Genomic DNA, 16,948 nt, shown 5'->3' on the forward strand with positions numbered 1-16,948 from the left:
ATATATATATAGATATATAGATATAGATGACTCCCATTCGTTTTCTTAACTTAAGGCTAGGAGTCCCGCTAGTGGGACAACTTCCGGTGAAACTGGAGGGCGTGCAATTCAAATTATGGATATTAAACATGTAGGTACATACAAGTGTCTTATATCAGTTGAAAGCTTAAATTCTTGTTAATCTAACTGCGCTGTCCGATTTGCATTAGCCATTACAGTGAAAGCATGCCATGCAATTGTTTGAGGAAGGCGCACCACATCAAAATACTTTTCCACCGGCACAGGTTTCATAAATTCACAAATAGRGATTAAATATTCACTTACTTTTTGAACATCTTGCTCTGATTTGTCATCCAAAGGGTCCCAGCTATAACATGTAGTGTCGTTTTGTTAGATAAAATCCTTTGTTATATCCCAAAAGTCTGTTTAGTTGGCGTCATCGATTTGAGTAATCCACTCGTTCAACATGCAGAGAAAGGAATCCAAAAAMCTACCYCTAAACTGTGTTAAAACAAGTKAAAATGTTTCTATTGACTCTTCAGATACACTAAAACGTAATCAAACTATAATATTTCATTCGGAAAGAAGTATGTTCAGTAGGAAACCAATATTAGTAGGTGCGTCTTGTCTTCATCGCGCACGCATACACGAATTTCCAATAGTGTGTCCCAGTACTAAAACTCATTATTCTTACTCGTTTTGGAAGAAGCCTGAAACCTTGAACATAGAGTGCTGAAACCCTGTGGAAGCCATAGGAATTGCATACTGGGAGCTAGATTTAATTATTTCCCTATACTTTTCATTGTAAGACCATGGGCTCTCCAAAAAAAATTATCTGTTTGGTTTTTCTTTGGATTTTCTCCTACCACATTTATTGTGTTGTAGTCTCCTACATTATTTGAACATTTCTACAAACTTCAGAGTGTTTTCTTTCTAATGGTACAAATGATATGCATATTCTGGCTTCAGGGCCTGAGCAACAGGCAGTTTACTTTGGGCACGTCGGTCAGGCGGAAATGGAGAAAAAAGGACCCTAGCCTGAAGAAGTTTTTAAAGTATTCTGTCCAAGGCTTCTCCTCCTACTCAGACCATTCTGCCATGCACCTGTTTCCAAACAATTTTTTCATCATTATCAAGTTGTCAAATTCCTTCTGTAGGCGGATGACAATGTTGTCATTAGCTAGAAAAGTTTGTCAAAATTTGCTAACAATGCTAACGTTAGCTAGCAAGAGAGCAAGCGAGAGAGATTATTAAAGATAATTTTGATGACGTCTACCATGACATTGTCCCACATCACATAAGCAGCAACCCTGAGCAGACCACAGTTACACACACAGCAAATTGGCAAGTGTTACCTCGTGTTGATTTGTCAGTGTAATATTTCTAGTGTTAATTCAGGTGTTAAATTAACTCTGTAAATGTTAACTCATTGGTGTAAAATACCATATTTCCCAGCATGCTTTTTGAATTGTTTGTTTCAATATCTATGTTGTTGCATGTAAATTGATTAATCAATTTTATGCTACTTAAATATAAACAACATATTTGTTTCTTGGAATTATTGTTCCCGTTACTGAAATGGTTGTTCCAGTTTAGATGGTTTAGGCAGTCTTGTATCTTAATATGCCCAACCCGGCAGTCATTCTGGATGCAGGTTGCAGGTGAATAAAAATATATAGTGTTTGATATCCCAATTCTGTCTGAATTCCAGAAAGAATAACACATATATCACTTTGCAAACCAGCATAATGTGATGTACATGCCTTTAAACCAGGAGATTGAGGCCACTGTGTTAGGGTAAAACTAGGCTCTCAACATGATTTGTATTTTATTTATTTATTTAACCTTTATTTAACTAGGCAAGTCAGTTAACAACAATTTCTTATTTACAATGACAGCCTACCAAAAGGCAAAAGGCTTCCTGCAGGGACAGGGGTTGGGATTTAAAAAAATAAATATATATATACATAGGACAAAACACACATCACAACAAGAGAGACAACACAACACTACATAAAGAGAGACCTAAGACAAGAACATAGCAAGGCAGGTAGCAACACAACATGACAACATGGTAGCAACACAACATGGTAGCGGCACAACACATGGTATAAACATTATTGGGCACAGACAACAGCAAAGGGCAAGAAGGTAGAGACAACAATACATCACACAAAGCAGCCACAACTGTCATTAAGTGTCCATGATTGAGTCTTTGAATGAAGAGATTGAGATAAAACTGTCCAGTTTGAGTGTTTGTTGCAGCTCGTTCCAGTCGCTAGCTGCAGCGAACTGAAAAGACGAGCGACCCAGGGATGTGTGTGCTTTGGGGACCTTTAACAGAATGTGACTGGCAGAACGGGTGTTGTATGTGGAGGATGAGGGCTGCAGTAGATATCTCAGATAGGGGGGAGTGAGGCCTAAGAGGTTTTTATAAATAAGCATCAACCAGTGGGTCTTGTGATGGGATGACCAGTTTACAGAGGAGTGTAGAGTGAAGCGATGTGTCCTATAAGGAGAATTGGTGGCAAATCAGATGGCCGAATGGTAAAGAACATTTAGCTGCTCGAGAGCCCCCTTACCTGCCGATCTATAAATGATGTCTCCGTAATCTAGCATGGGTAGGATGGTCATCTGAATCAGGGTTAGTTTGGCAGCTGGGGAGAAAGAGGAGCAATTATGATAGAGGAAGCCAAGTCTAGATTTAACCTTAGCCTGCAGCTTTGATATGTGTTGAGAGAAGGACAGTGCACTGTCTAGATACACTCCCAAGTACTTGTATGAGGTGACTACCTCAAGCTCTAAACCTTCAGAGGTAGTAATCATACCTGTGGGGAGAGGGGCATTCTTCTTATCAAACCACATTACCTTTGTTTTGGAGGTGTTCAGAACAAGATTAAGGGTAGAGAAAGCTTGTTGGACACTAAGAAAGCTTTGTTGTAGAGCATTTGGCACAAAATCCAGGGAAACGGCAGCTGAGTATGACACTGTATCATCTGCATATAAATGGATGAGAGAGCTTCCTACTGCCTGAGCTATGTTGTTGATGTAAATTGAGAAGAGCGTGGGGCCTAGGATTGAGCCTTGYGGTACTTCCTTGGTGACAGGCAGTGGCTGAGACAGCAGATGTTCTGACTTTAAACACTGCACTCTTTGAGAGAGGTAGTTAGCAAACCATGCCAAAGACCCCAATACTCCTTAGCCAGCCCACAAGAATGGAATGGTCTACCGTATCAAAAGCTTTGGCCAAGTCAACAAAAACAGCAGCACAACATTGCTTAGAATCAAGAGCAATGGTGACATCATTGAGGACCTTTAAGGTTGCAGTGACACATCCATAACCTGAGCGGAAACCCGATTGCATACCAGAGAGAATACTATAGACATCAAGAAAGCCAGTCAGTTTATTATTGACAATTTTTTCCAACACTTTTGATAAACAGGGCAAAATAGAAGTAGGCCTATAACTTAGGATCAGCTTGATCTCCGCCTTTAAATAAAGGACAAACTGTGCCTGCCTTCCAAGCAATGGGAACCTCCCCAGAAAGTAGAGGCAGGTTAAAAAGGTCGGAGATAGGCTTGGCGATAATAGGGGAAGCAACCTTAAAGAAGAAAGGGTGTAAATCATCTGACCCAGATGTTTTTTTAGGGTCAAGTTTCAGGATCTCTTTTAGCACCTCGGACTCTGCAGTGACTCCCTGTAGGGAGAAACTTTGTAGCGGGCAGGAGAAAAAGAGGGAGAAGCATCGGGGATAGTCACATTTAGAAGGGGTGGGTGATGAGGAAATGTTTGACGGGCAAGAAGGCATGGTAGAGTCATATAGGAATCCTGACTTAATGGTGATTAAAGTGGTGATTAAAGAGCTCAGCCATGTGCTTCTTGTCAGTAACAACCACATCATCAACTTTAAGGGACATGGGCAGATGTGAGGATGGTTTATTCTCCAAGTCTGTAACTGTTTTCCAGATCCTCTTGGGGTCTGGAGAACTGCTCCTTAAAGTAACTAACTTTGGCCTTCTGGATAGCCTGAGTGCACTTATTTCTCATTTGCCTGAATGAGAGCCAGTCAGCCTGAGCATGCGTGTGCCAAGCCTTTCGCCAAATGCAATTCTTGAGGTGGAGTAACTCTGCAAGATCACGGTCAAACCAAGGGCTGAACCTGTTTTTAATTCTCATTTTCTTGATGGGGTGTGTTTGTTAACAATGCCACTGAAAATATAAAAAATAAGGTCCAAGCGTGTTCAACAGAGGGGATCTGTTACACATGGTGGAGCAGGTGAACCCAAGTGGAGACTCAGGGGAGGAGACAGGGATAAGGTAACCACGGTATTTATTGAAAAGCTGGGGGCGATGGGGTGCAGGGCCAGGGGGAGCTCGGGCAGGTAGCAGGGAACCAGGAACTGAGGCTGCGGCTGGGGCAAGGGGAGCAGGGTAAGCAGGTCCGGAGCGGAATCCAAGGAAGCAGTAGAGCGGGAGTCCAGGGCAGGGAAGAAGGACTGACGAGATACTGGCGACAGGGACCAGAGTCAGAGCGGACGGAATGAGCAGCGGCTACGATCTGACAGTGTGGAAGTGGCAGGGCTGAGTATTTGTAGAGGTCTTGATTATGGAACAGCTTTCAGCTGGTGGGGATCTGGTCTGACTCCAGCACACCTGTCTCCACTCACACAATCAGATCCACACACAGAGAGCGAGAGGGAGAGAGCACTGGGGGTGTGGCGGCAGGTTAGGGAGACACAGGATAAGAAGTAGAGGGCCTGGCAGGGGCAGATGTAACAGGATCAAGCTGATTCTATACCATTTTACAGAGGCCAGTTTGTGAAGGAATMAAAGTTTTTTTAGCAAGCATCTATGACAAATCAGGACAGGTCGTTTCACTGAGCAGCCATTGCGAACACAGGCTGTAAAACAGTGATCACTAAGGTCATTACAGAAAACGCCAGACTGATACCTATCAGGATTATTTGTGAGGATAACATCAAGAAGAGTAGCCTTTTCTGGGTGTTTGGAGTCATACCTTGTGGGATTGGTAATAATCTGAGAAAGATTTAGGGAGTCCCATTGCTTTAGGACTTGGTCAGGTGGTTTAAGCATTTCCCAGTTTAGGTCACCTAGCAGGACAAATTCAGACTTGGTGTAAGGGGCCAGGAGAGCAATTGGGGCAGGTAGGGTACAGTGCTGATGGAGGACGATAGCACCCATCAACAGTCAACAAAGAGTTATTTGAAAGTTTAATACTTAAAACCAGCAAATCAAATTGTTTGGGGACAGACTTGGTGGAGACAACCAAGCTCTGAAGGTGATCCTTGGTAAAGATTGCCACTCCCCCACCTTTGGAAGATCTGTCTTTACGAAAAAGGTTTCAACCAGAAAGGTTAACATCAGTATTCAAAACACTCTTCCTTAACCACGTCTTAGTAATGACCAACACATCTGGATTGGAGCTGTGAACCCACACTTTCAATTAATCCATTTTAGGTAATACGCTTCTAGTGTTTACGTGCAGAAAACCCAGGCTTTTACGACAGCAGAAATCAGTGAAGCAGATATCAGAGCACAAGTCAGAATTGGGGCTAGCAACATGATGGGCCAGAGTGTGCATGCACATTTCCAGATATCATCAACAGTAATACAATCAAGGCACGGCATAGGACAGGGAGAGCTCTGCAGTGCTGATTTATGACATCTGAATGTCCATCAGATGGCAACAAGATCATATTGTACAGCAATTACATCAGGTAACATGAATACAAAGTCAGCGAGAGGTGTTTAGAATGGGATGGGAGGCCAAAAGACTGTGTAACCAATAGAGAGTCAGAGTCCCGAGTGTGGGAACAAACATAGTCTGTCCCACGGTTGGGTAAAGAAAGTTCATAGTCAACAAAACATGCAGGAGTCATGAGGCAAATAGCAAAATGCACAATAAAAACTATTATATATATATATAACGACTTGGGGCTAGCCATTGTACGTTCAGAGTCACTCGCCCCAACAGTGCCTGTGTTCTGAGGAGAGTAAAAACTCGAGAGATGGTGTTTTCAGGTCTCTGCTTGTTTGCCAGAGCATTTGCTGTATAATTTGGGAATAATAAGCCTTGGGTGTAGGAAGCATTCCAGGTAATTCCGTCCAAAATCAGGTTGTAGGTTTGGAGTTTTGATTTGGAGTGAAGGTTATGTTGTAGAGGGTAGCATCCAGTTCATGTCCCTGACAAAAAATCATAAATCCATTTTTTTTAAACATGCTGAACAAGTTGGGAGCTCATCTGCTCATGACCTCTCTCTCTCTCCCATCCCATGGCCATATGAATTGTGCGTTGAATTTTTAACTAATTTAAATCATTGTTGAATTTTTAACTAATTTAAATCATTGTCGCTATGATTTTGCTTGAAGGCCACAGGACTGAGAAATCTTTTTCGGGATTTGGCGGATCCAACTTCTAGGTGCATACACTGCCACCTACTGTACAGCCTGCCTACATTAAATCAGGATTGAAKCTGGATGAATGCAACAACCACATCTCTGTCACAAACAAATACAGTCATGGGTGGTAACTTTAGAATTCACTTGAGAGGCAAGGCACTCTGGGAAATAAGCAAACAAGGCTTTACACTAAGCAGTGTGTTAATTTAACACTGAAAAGTGTGGAGCCGTGGCTGGCAGCTGGTGCTCTTGGAACACACTGGCATAGAGCTCATGCTAAAAGCCAATGGCACAGGGGTGTATGACAGTGCTGTGTGCCTCTGTACTCCTCGAATGTGGTTATGTGAAGAGCCCTGATGTACAATCAGTGTTCTTGCTAATGTTGCCTTTTTTAATCGTTTTATCTCACTCCTTGACCCTTATTAACGGGGACATTTAGATTGAATAGAGATGACAGAGATTAGCACAGGGACGGGAAAGGGGATACCTAGTCATTTGCACAACTGAACACATTCAACCGAAATGTGTCTTCCGCATTTAACCCAACCCGTCTGAATCAGAGAGGTGCTGGTGGGGGGGGTGGGGCTGCCTTAATCGACGTCCACATCATCAGCGTCCAGTGTATTGTCCCTTTGAGTATGATTGTGATGTGTTGTAAATTGTGTTTTAAGTTTTCATTTCTCTATCTGTTTCAGGTTGCCTGTTTGAGGATGAGCTCTGTACACCTTACGAGTTCTGCGCTAACGGTAAGCTAACCAGCTCCATAGGATTCACATCTAAAAAGTGACTATCAACCAATTGCCCACCATCCTCATTATACAGTAGCCCTTCAGTGATGGTATCAAATCGTATTGACTCACACACTATTCTGAAACACTCAAATAGCACCCTATTCTCTTTATAGTGCACTAATTTTGATCAGGGCCCATATGGCTCTGGTCAATGGTAATTTACTGAATACAGTGCATTCGGAAAGTATTCACACCCATTGACTTTTAAAAAATGTTGTTACGTTACAGCCTTATTCTAAAATTCCTCATCAATCTACACACAATACTCCATAATGACAAAGCAAAAACAGGTTTTTAGAAATATTTTCAAATGTATAAATTAAACAACAACTGAACTATCACATGAGTATTCAGACCCTTTACTCAGTACTTTGTTGAAGCACCCTTGGCAGCGATTACAACCTCGAGTCTTCTTGGGTATGACGCTACAAGCTTGGCACACCTGTATTTGGGGAGTTCACCCATTCTCCTCTGTAGATCCTCTAAAGCTCTGTCAGGTTGGATGGGGAGCGTCGCTGCACAGCTTTTTTCAGGTCTCTCCAGAAATGTTAGATCGGGTTCAAGTCCAGGCTCTGGCTGGGCCACTCAAGGACATTCAGGGATTTGTCCCGAAGCCAGTCCTGCGTTGTCTTGGCTGTGTGCTTAGGGTCGTTGTTCTAGTCTGAGCACTCTGGAGCAGGTTTTCATCAACGATCTCTTTATCCTTTGCTCTGTTCATCTTTCCCTCCATCCTGACTAGTCTCCAAGTCATTGCTGCTGAAAAATGTCCCCACAGTATGATGCTGCCACCACCATGCTTCACCGTAGGGATGGTGCCAGGTTTCGTCCAGACGTGACGCTTGGCATTCAGGCCAAAGAGTTCAATCTTGGTTTCATCAGACCAGAGAATCTTGTTTCTCATGGTCTGAGAGGCCTTTAGGTGTCTTTGGCAAACTCCAAGCGCGCTGTCATGTGCCTTTTACTGAGGAGTGGCTTCCATCTGGCACCTCTACCATAAAGGCCTGATTGGTGGAGTGCTGCAGAGATGGTTGTCCTTGTGGAAGATTCTTCCTTCTCCACAGAGGAACTCTGGAGCTCTGTCAGAGTGACCATCGGGTTCTTGCTCACCTCCCTGACCAAGGCCCCTCTCCCCCGATTGCTCAGTTTGGCCAGGCGGCCAGCTCTGGGAAGAGTCTTGGTGGGTCCAAACTTCTTCCATTTAAGAATTATGGAGGCCACTGTGTTCCTGGGACCTTCAATGCTGCAGACAATRTTTGGTACCCTTCCCCAGATCTGTGCCTTGACATAATCCTGTCTTGGAGCTCCATGGACAATTCCCTCAACCTCATGGCTTGATTATTGCTCTGACATGCACTGTTACTGTGGGACCTTATATAGACAGGTGTGTGCCTTTCCAAATCATGTCCAATCAATTGAATTTACCACAGGTGGACTCCAATCAAGTTGTTGAAACATCTCAGGGATGATCAATGGAAACAGGAGGCACCTGAGCTCAATTTCGAGTCTCATAGCAAAGGGTCTGAATACTTGTGTAAATAAGGTTTCTATCTTTTATTTAAATAAATTTGCTAACATTTCTAAAAACCTGTTTTTTTGTCATTATGGGGTATTGTTTGTAGATTCATTACATTTGTATTTATTTTATCTATTTTAGAATAAGGCGGTAATGTAACAAAATGTGGAAAAAGGGAGGGGGTCTGAATACTTTCTGAACGCACTGTATGTAATTGGTTGCCATTTGGCATGTAAACCTGAGAGAAGCACCAGAGGTTCTATAAAAACATTCAGCTCAAACAAAGCTGATAAGTCAAGTGTGAGACAAGCACAAAGTTTTTAGGGCCAAACACAAATTTGGGAAAATAAAGAAATGTAGAATATTTGTAGTGTTTTTTCATTGTATAACATCTACACAGAAGCTCAGTCTCTCAGCCAAGTTGTCATGGTTATATATAGAGTATAGGAAGAATTGCCTCTGTAGTTTGCCTCTAGCTATGAGTGTTCATACCATTGAAAATGAAATGACATGTCCTGGGAGAAAAAAGATGGAGAACACGCAGTATACACTACCGTTCAAAAGTTTTAGAACACCTCAACTTTCAAGTTTTTTTTWWKATTTTGACTATTTTCTACATTGTAGAATAATAGTGACGACATCAAAACAATGAAATAACACATATGGAATCATGTGGTAACCAAAAAAGGGTTTAACAAATCAACATATATTTTATATTTGAGATTCTTCAAATAGCCACCCTTTGCCTTCATGACAGCTTTGCACACTGTTGGCATTCTCTCAACCAGCTTCATGAGGTAGTCACCTGGAATGCATTTCAGTTAGCAGGTGTGCCTTCTTAAAAGTTAATTTGTGGAATTTCTTTCCTTAATACGTTTGAGCCAATCAGTTATGTTGTGACAAGGTGGGGGGGGGGGGTATACAGAAGATAGCCCTATTTGGTAAAAGAGAAAGTCCATATTATGGCAAGACCAGCTCAAATAAGCAAAGACAAATGACACTTCATCGTTACTTTAAGACGTGAAGGTCAGTCAAGAAACTTTGAATGTTTCTTCAATTGCAGTCGCAAAAACCTTCAAGCACTATGATGAAACTGGCTTTCATGATGACCGCCACAGGAATTGAAGACCCAGACTTACCTCTGCTGCAGAGGATAGGTTCATTAGAGTTACCAGCCTCATAAATTGAAGCCCAAATAAATGCTTCACAGAGTTCAAGTAACAGAAACATCTCAACATCAACTGTTCATAGGAGACTGTGTGAATCAGGCCTTCATGGTCGAATTGCTGCAAAGAAATCACTACTTAAGGACACCAATAAGAAGAAAAGACTTGCTTGGGCCAAGAAACACGAGCAATGGACATTAGACCAGTGGAAATTTGTCCTTTGGTCTGGAGTCCAAACTGGAGATTTTTGGTTCCAACCGCCATGTCTTTGTGAGACGTGGTGTGGGTGAACGGATGATCGATACGCCATCCCATCTGGTTTGGTCTTAGTGGGACTATCATTTGTTTTTCAACAGAACCAAGACCCAACACACCTCCAGGCTGTGTAAAGGCTATTTTACCAAGAAGGAGAGTGATGGAGTGCAGCATCAGATGACCTGGCCTCCACAATCCCCCTGCCTCAAGCAAATCGAGATGGTTTGGGATGAGTTGGACCGAAGAGTGAAGGAAAAGCAGCCAACACGTTTTTAGCATATGTGGGAACACCTTCAAGACTGTTGCAAAAGCATTCCAGGTGAAGCTGGTTGAGAGAATGCCAAGAGTGTGCAAAGTTGTCATCAAGGCAAAGGGTGGCTATTTGAAGAATCTCAAATATAAAATATATTTTGATTTGTTTAACACTTTCTTGGTTACTACGTGATTCCACATGTGTTATACATAGTTTTGATGTCTTCACTATTATTCTACAATGTAGAAAAAAAGTAAAAAAGAAAAACCCTTGAATGAGTAGGTGTTCTAAAACGTTTGACTAGTTGTMTATCTCTGTCAGCCGAGTTTTCTTTTGTGAGGGTGGAGACTTCGCAATCCACCGGAACTGTTAATTCTTTGCAAGTATAGACCCAGAAGTTAATCACACAGCTGACTAAACTACACAAGCTTCTACTTCTGGGTTAACAAATATGACAATGTGTCACATCTTGAGTCAGGGGGGAAATGTGGAGGCTTTGTTAATTTGGCCTTTGGGAAGAATTGTGTACAGTTGCATAGGTCAGGGGTACTCAAAGTGGCAGGGGTCCATGGAGGTACTGCAAGGGGTTCGAGTAGGAGTGCTGGTCCAGAATCAGCTTCACCCTGTCCATCTAGGCTTATTCATTGTGATCTACATTCAAAAGGCAAAACTGATCTTAAATCAGCACTTCTACTCTGAGACGCTTGATACATACAGTGTGGTCCGTGTTGTTCTGTCATATGCTTTTAACAGATCCCAAGCCTAAACGAGACATCACATCTGTTTGATTTTTCTACACACCAGGAAACATAATGACTAAACATCTGGGTCTAAATGTTATTTTGCTAAGTTTAGCCCCTAACGAGCTTATTATAAAATCAATGCAACAAATGAGGTGAGGCTTGCAAAGGAACGCTTATATTGGATCTCCATCTTTTCACACTGATTCTATATTCCAAACTCCTAATATAAAATCTTAAGAAAAAGCTGAAATAGTTATTTTGATCCTGGAATCTCTCTCTCTATACATTACGCTCTGGCCTCACAGCGTGTAGACAGAATTGAGATTATGTCTCTACCCTCATTTCCCTATTAACCCAATTTAGCAGGAGGGAACTGAGTGAGAGGAGGCACAGTGCTGAAATGAAAAATAGGGTTTGCGTTTAATAACCCTGACCGGTGTGCTTTACATAGTCTAATTAAAGGGAAATTGCTGACACCTCTCGAGCAGAATACCCAGAGGCTCTTTGGATACAGAGTGTGGTGGTGAGGCCTTTCTTGCTTTATGTTGAAGATGAGACCGAGTGTGCTGAGCTACTGTCGTTTAACTAATGGAAAAGAAAGCAGAAGAGGATTCTTGAATGTATCCAAGAAGGATTTTGCCTGATAAAAGTGGTATTCTTCCATTTCAGCTGCAGGGAAATTGACTATCAGTTTTTAAATGCCAATCAATCATTGGAGACCTGTCCAAAGTGGGATTACAGCCAATGAGGTGAAGAGGGCACAGCGCATGGAGAATGGTATTTCCTGTCCACACCTAATATAGCCTCATATCCTCAGTCAATGAAATAGTGTTGGAAAAATAGGTTTACATGGTGGAAATGTGTGCATCTCTAACGATTCAGAGAGCAATGCTGAGGGGTGTTATTGAGTAGCAGCTTTAATGTGGGCACCCTTATTCATATCTAAGATTATGCTCTGTCACTCTATAGACCCATTCACTCATAATGAATAACACTGTGAGAAGAGTGTGTGGTTGTATAACTAGCTCTGCCACTTAGTCTCTGCTTGCGGTCCCTGAAGAACTTACCTGGTTTATTGGTTCAACCTTACTCTGTTTCTCATTCAGCCTGGCTGCTAGCATGGCAGTCATTGACACAGGAGGGAGATTTCTAGAGGGAAGTCATTTCACACCATCACCAGGAAATGGCTCCTTTTCTATGGCAGAGAATTTTTGGCGGAACTCTTAGCGTCTCCATTAACTCACTGTAACAAATTGTAGTACATTTACAGCATACGATTGACAGTTAGCTACTGTAATTCTATATTACAGTACAGTACTGTAAAGAGCAATACATTATAGGGGCTCAATTATATTTACAGCAGCATACTGTGAATTATGGTGCATTGTGGGAAAATGTTGTGGGGGCGGGGTAAGAATCTCTGGTTCATATATATTTTTTTGAGGTGTGCCTTGTAAGAGGCTATATTGGTTGCACCCATTAGTGAGAATGCTGTACCCCACAGAATACAGTACTATACCATATTTTTTTTTAYATCTAAAAACATAATTCTACATTAGCTTTCTTTCTGTTGTGCGACCAGTAATTTACGGTAATTCATTACAACCCCACAAACTCCAGTACTGTATTTTGGTAATATTAAAACCCTTTCCTGTAAATCAACAGTAATTTACAGTAATTCATTACAACCCCACAGACTCCAGTACTGTATTTTGGTACTCTAAAAACCATTTCCTGTAAATCAACAGTAATTTACAGTAATTCATTACAACCCCTCCGACTCCAGTACTGCATTTTGGTACTCTAAAAACCATTTCCTGTAAATCAGTCCTTTACTGGCTACTGGCTGCCAGTAATTTACTGTAATTCAGTATGTTAGGGTTTGTTCCTTTCGTCCTTGTCAATCATTGGCTCATTAGTGAAATTAGCATGATGACAATATCTTTAATTAAATAATTCAAAAACCTTTATTAATGCAATTGGAGACAGAAGTTGACAATCAGGAACGTAGCACGCATGTTTCCGAGTAAGTTCTGCATCAAACCAAAAGTCTCAAGTTGTTTTGTTACACCCTCAGTCTAGCCTGATGTCACTACCTACGTCATTACCTTTTTACTCCTGAGACCAAAACCCTGCCTACCAAGCTATATAAACAATGGCTTTTAGTGTTATCTAAAACTTAGCAGATAACGTCCTCTCCCCAAAGTTGATTTATTGTGGAATGTTTGACTAGTCTTATCTCCTCCACTCCCCTGCAGAGCTCCTTCTTCACACATTTCTCTAGAGGGACCTCTTTATAATGAGGCAGATAAAGAGAATTAGAAAACAACTGTGGAACAATATTAAAACCTCATAATGTATATATATATATTGTTAATCTGTAGTCTAGGACACTATAAATGTAAGGTGGGAGGGGTTTTATAACTCCTCCCCTTCTATTAATACAACATAAGTATAATCAATTATTCTAATACTTCAAACATTTTGGTACAACTCTTATCATGACCCCTAGGTGAACCCGACAAGTACCACCCCACAGAATAAAGTACCATACTATATTTTTGGAGCGGCAAAAACTTGTAACACTAATGGGTGCAGGGTATTATTTTTTTCTGGCTCATTAAAATATTTTGACGAGTGCCTTGAGGCTATTTGTTGCACCCATTATTAAGAGTGATGTACCAATTGAACTGCTATGTGGTAGAAGTGCCCTAACAATTTAATGTGTGTTGGGACATTGCTAATATTGCAATTACAGTAGCATTAACTTTCTAACAGTATAGTAGGCTAACTTTGCAGTATTGTACTGTATCGTTGCTCTGATATTACAGCAACTTACAGAAAGCTGGTGACAAGTTACTGTGACTATTACAGTAATTCCAGAGATGGGAAGGATACATCAAAAAGTATCTTGTTACAAATGCAAAATATCTTGAAGACCAATGTATCCTTAACGACAACAACATTCTAATTTTTTTAATTCAAGATACTTTGCTCCCAGATGTCTGTTTCTGGTGAGCACTTAAAGAAAACAATCTTCATGTTTTAAACCAGAAACTTGTGTGAGAAGCATAAACTGCATTGGTTAAGGGCTTGATGCCCCCCCCCAATCTAGATCCTTGTGTAGTCTGTTAAGAGCTTCCTACTTCYTATAGACCTCGCTTCACCTTCGTTTTTCTGCTCCAATCTAATCAACCGATATTACTAAACAATGTCACTTAACATAGACCTACTGTGTCATACTGTGTAGCCCGTAGCTTGTAATTACGAGGTTACAATTGTAAATCAATGTGGGTTAACATGTTTATTCAGATTGAAATAGTCTGCACCCCAAAAGGCACCCTATTTCTGATTTGGCTCTGGTCAAAACTAGTGCACTATGTAGGGAATATGGTGCCATTTGGGATGTATTGGCCTTGTGTTAAAGAAGTGCATTATTTGGGAATATGGTGCCGTTTGGGATGCTGCCAGGGACATTTCCAATGGTATTGTCTCCAGAGCCTGTTTCTCCCAACTTCAGATTGACAGGTCTCCTCCTGAAATGCTTGCTGTCCTTGATTGCCTGTCAGCTTTAGTGATCCGTTGTGTTATCCTTAAGCATTAGTGCTCACAGATAAATGACTTTACTGGTGGTAGGATTCTGTCTGTCTGTCACAATGGGGAAGGATAGAAGGTCTGGATTGAGAATTATTTACCCTGGGGCAAAAAAAGCCTCTTATATCTGTCAATCAACATTCTACTGATTTCTTTTCCAAGGCCTCACACACTAAACAACTCTATTGATGTGTCCCAAATCGCACCTTCTTCCTTATATAGTGCATTACTTTTGGTCAACTTATGGTTACTTTCTGTGCTCTCGTCATGTAATGTGTGCATGCACGGGGACACACAGATATTTATTTTTTGTCAGCTGAACACTTCTGTAGCCTTGGCAAAGCAATATTGGAAAAGTGTGCTCTGTCGTCCATCAGCGTTTTAGCTCAGACCCCAGTGATTTGTTCAGACGTTGTTTTGGCCCTCTTTTGGCATGTTACCTACTTGTCATACACATATTTAATTATAAGTATCTCAGTATTTGATAACTCTGCAGTTTTGCGTGTTGTCTTTTGTTTGTTCAACTCTCCATGTGGCCCACAAAAACCATGTACTGCTCGTTCAAGCGTGAAATTAAAACACAGTTTGAAATACATAAAAAAGTCAGAGTGTTAGGTGTCTTTTTGGCGAGCAAAACGCAAAAGCGAAGGTATAACACTGTGTACAGATCCCTATGCGTTGTACAATACCTCGAGTTTCCCTGTATTTAGGCGGGAAACAACTGTGAAGGAGCTGTACTCTATTGCGTGTTTGAGTCTGTTATTAATTAATTAACTTTTACTGCAGTGGGTTAAATCAGGGTCACACAGTGTTTCTTAGTAGTCTTAAACAAATCTACTTTGAAACAAAAGTATACACCTCACACAGGGTTAAAACCTGTACCATGTCAGATATAGAGTTGAAATGTATTCAATTTTGAATTTGCATCCCAACATTACACTTTATATACATCACAGAAGACTGAAATATAACAAAACCATTTGACATAGAAACACCAGATTGTTTGGCGGGCTTTTTAAAATAATGTTTAATTAATTATGAAATTATGAAAAATATTAATAACATTCCACCCATGAGGCTCTGCCCCACCTGCCCTGAATGACGGGTCGCCACTGCTCCAAGGAGAGAACAAGGAACTTACTTCCAAGGTAAAAACCCTCGATTCCAACATGGATTCTCTACTCAGGGAACACAGGGTGATGAGTGAGTCGCTACTAGACATACAYAGCCYAAGCATGRGTGAAKATCTATTATTTTCTGGGATTCCTGAYGACGCATCAAATAATCCAGAGGGSGCGATCAGAGAGTTCATGCAATCCGCCTTGAAACTTCSTCTAGAGACTGTAAACAAGGTGGCTTTCCACCGAGTGCACAGACTTGGAGCTCGGAGCGACAAGACCAAGAGTCCCTGACCTACAGTTAGCCAAAAACATTTGAACTAATTTTTTCACAATTCCTGACATTTAATCCTAGTAAAAATTCCCTGTGTTAGGTAAGTTAGTATCATCACTTTATTTTAAGAATGTGACATTTCAGAATAATAGTAGAGAGAATGATTTATTTCAGCTTTTCTTTCTTTCATCASATTCCCAGTGGGTCAGAAGTTTACATACACTCAATTAGTATTTGGTAGCATTGCCTTTAAATTGTTTAACTTGGGTGAAACGTTTCGGGTAGCCTTACAATAAGTTGGGTGAATTTTGGCCCATTCCTCATGACAGAGCTGGTGTAACTGAGTCAGGTTTTATAGGCCTCCATGCTCGCACACGCTTTTTCAGTTCTGCCCACACATTTTCTATAGGATTGAGGTCAGAGCTTTGTGAAGGCCACTCCAATACCTTGACTTTGTTCTCTTTAAGCCATTTTGCCACAACTTTGGAAGTATGCTTGGTGTCATTGTCGCATTTTGAAGACCCATTTGCGACAAGCTTTGACTTCCTGACTGATGTCTTGAGATGTTGCTTCAATATATCCAGATAAATTGTGGAGTGCACCAGTCGATTTTGTGAAATGCACCAGTCCCTCCTGCAGCAAAGCAACCCCACAACATGATGCTGCCACCCCTTGGCTTCACGGTTGGAATGGTGTTCTTCGGCTTGCAAGCCTCCCACTTTTTCCTCCAAACATAACAATGGTCATTATGGCCAAACAGTTCTATTTTTGTTTCATCAGACCAGAGGACATTTCTCCAAAAAGTACGATCATTGTCTGC

General features: G+C 41.3%; 1 protein-coding gene across 2 annotated transcripts in view; it reads left to right on the top strand.

The window, feature by feature from the left end:
- The window catches only part of LOC111973158 (receptor-type tyrosine-protein phosphatase N2), a 275,436-nt gene that overhangs the window by 41,495 nt on the left and 216,993 nt on the right, over positions 1-16,948 (top strand). For both annotated transcript variants that reach the window (XR_011480953.1, XM_024000412.2), the window contains exon 2: positions 7,117-7,167. Coding sequence is in view for 1 of the 2 variants with exons in the window: in XM_024000412.2 (XP_023856180.1) it covers positions 7,117-7,167 (51 nt within the window). In the remaining variant the exon portion in view is untranslated. The remainder of the gene's footprint in view (positions 1-7,116; positions 7,168-16,948) is intronic.

This window comes from Salvelinus sp. IW2-2015, linkage group LG14 (genome assembly GCF_002910315.2).
Source record: "Salvelinus sp. IW2-2015 linkage group LG14, ASM291031v2, whole genome shotgun sequence".
NCBI classification, from domain to species: Eukaryota; Metazoa; Chordata; class Actinopteri; order Salmoniformes; family Salmonidae; genus Salvelinus; species Salvelinus sp. IW2-2015.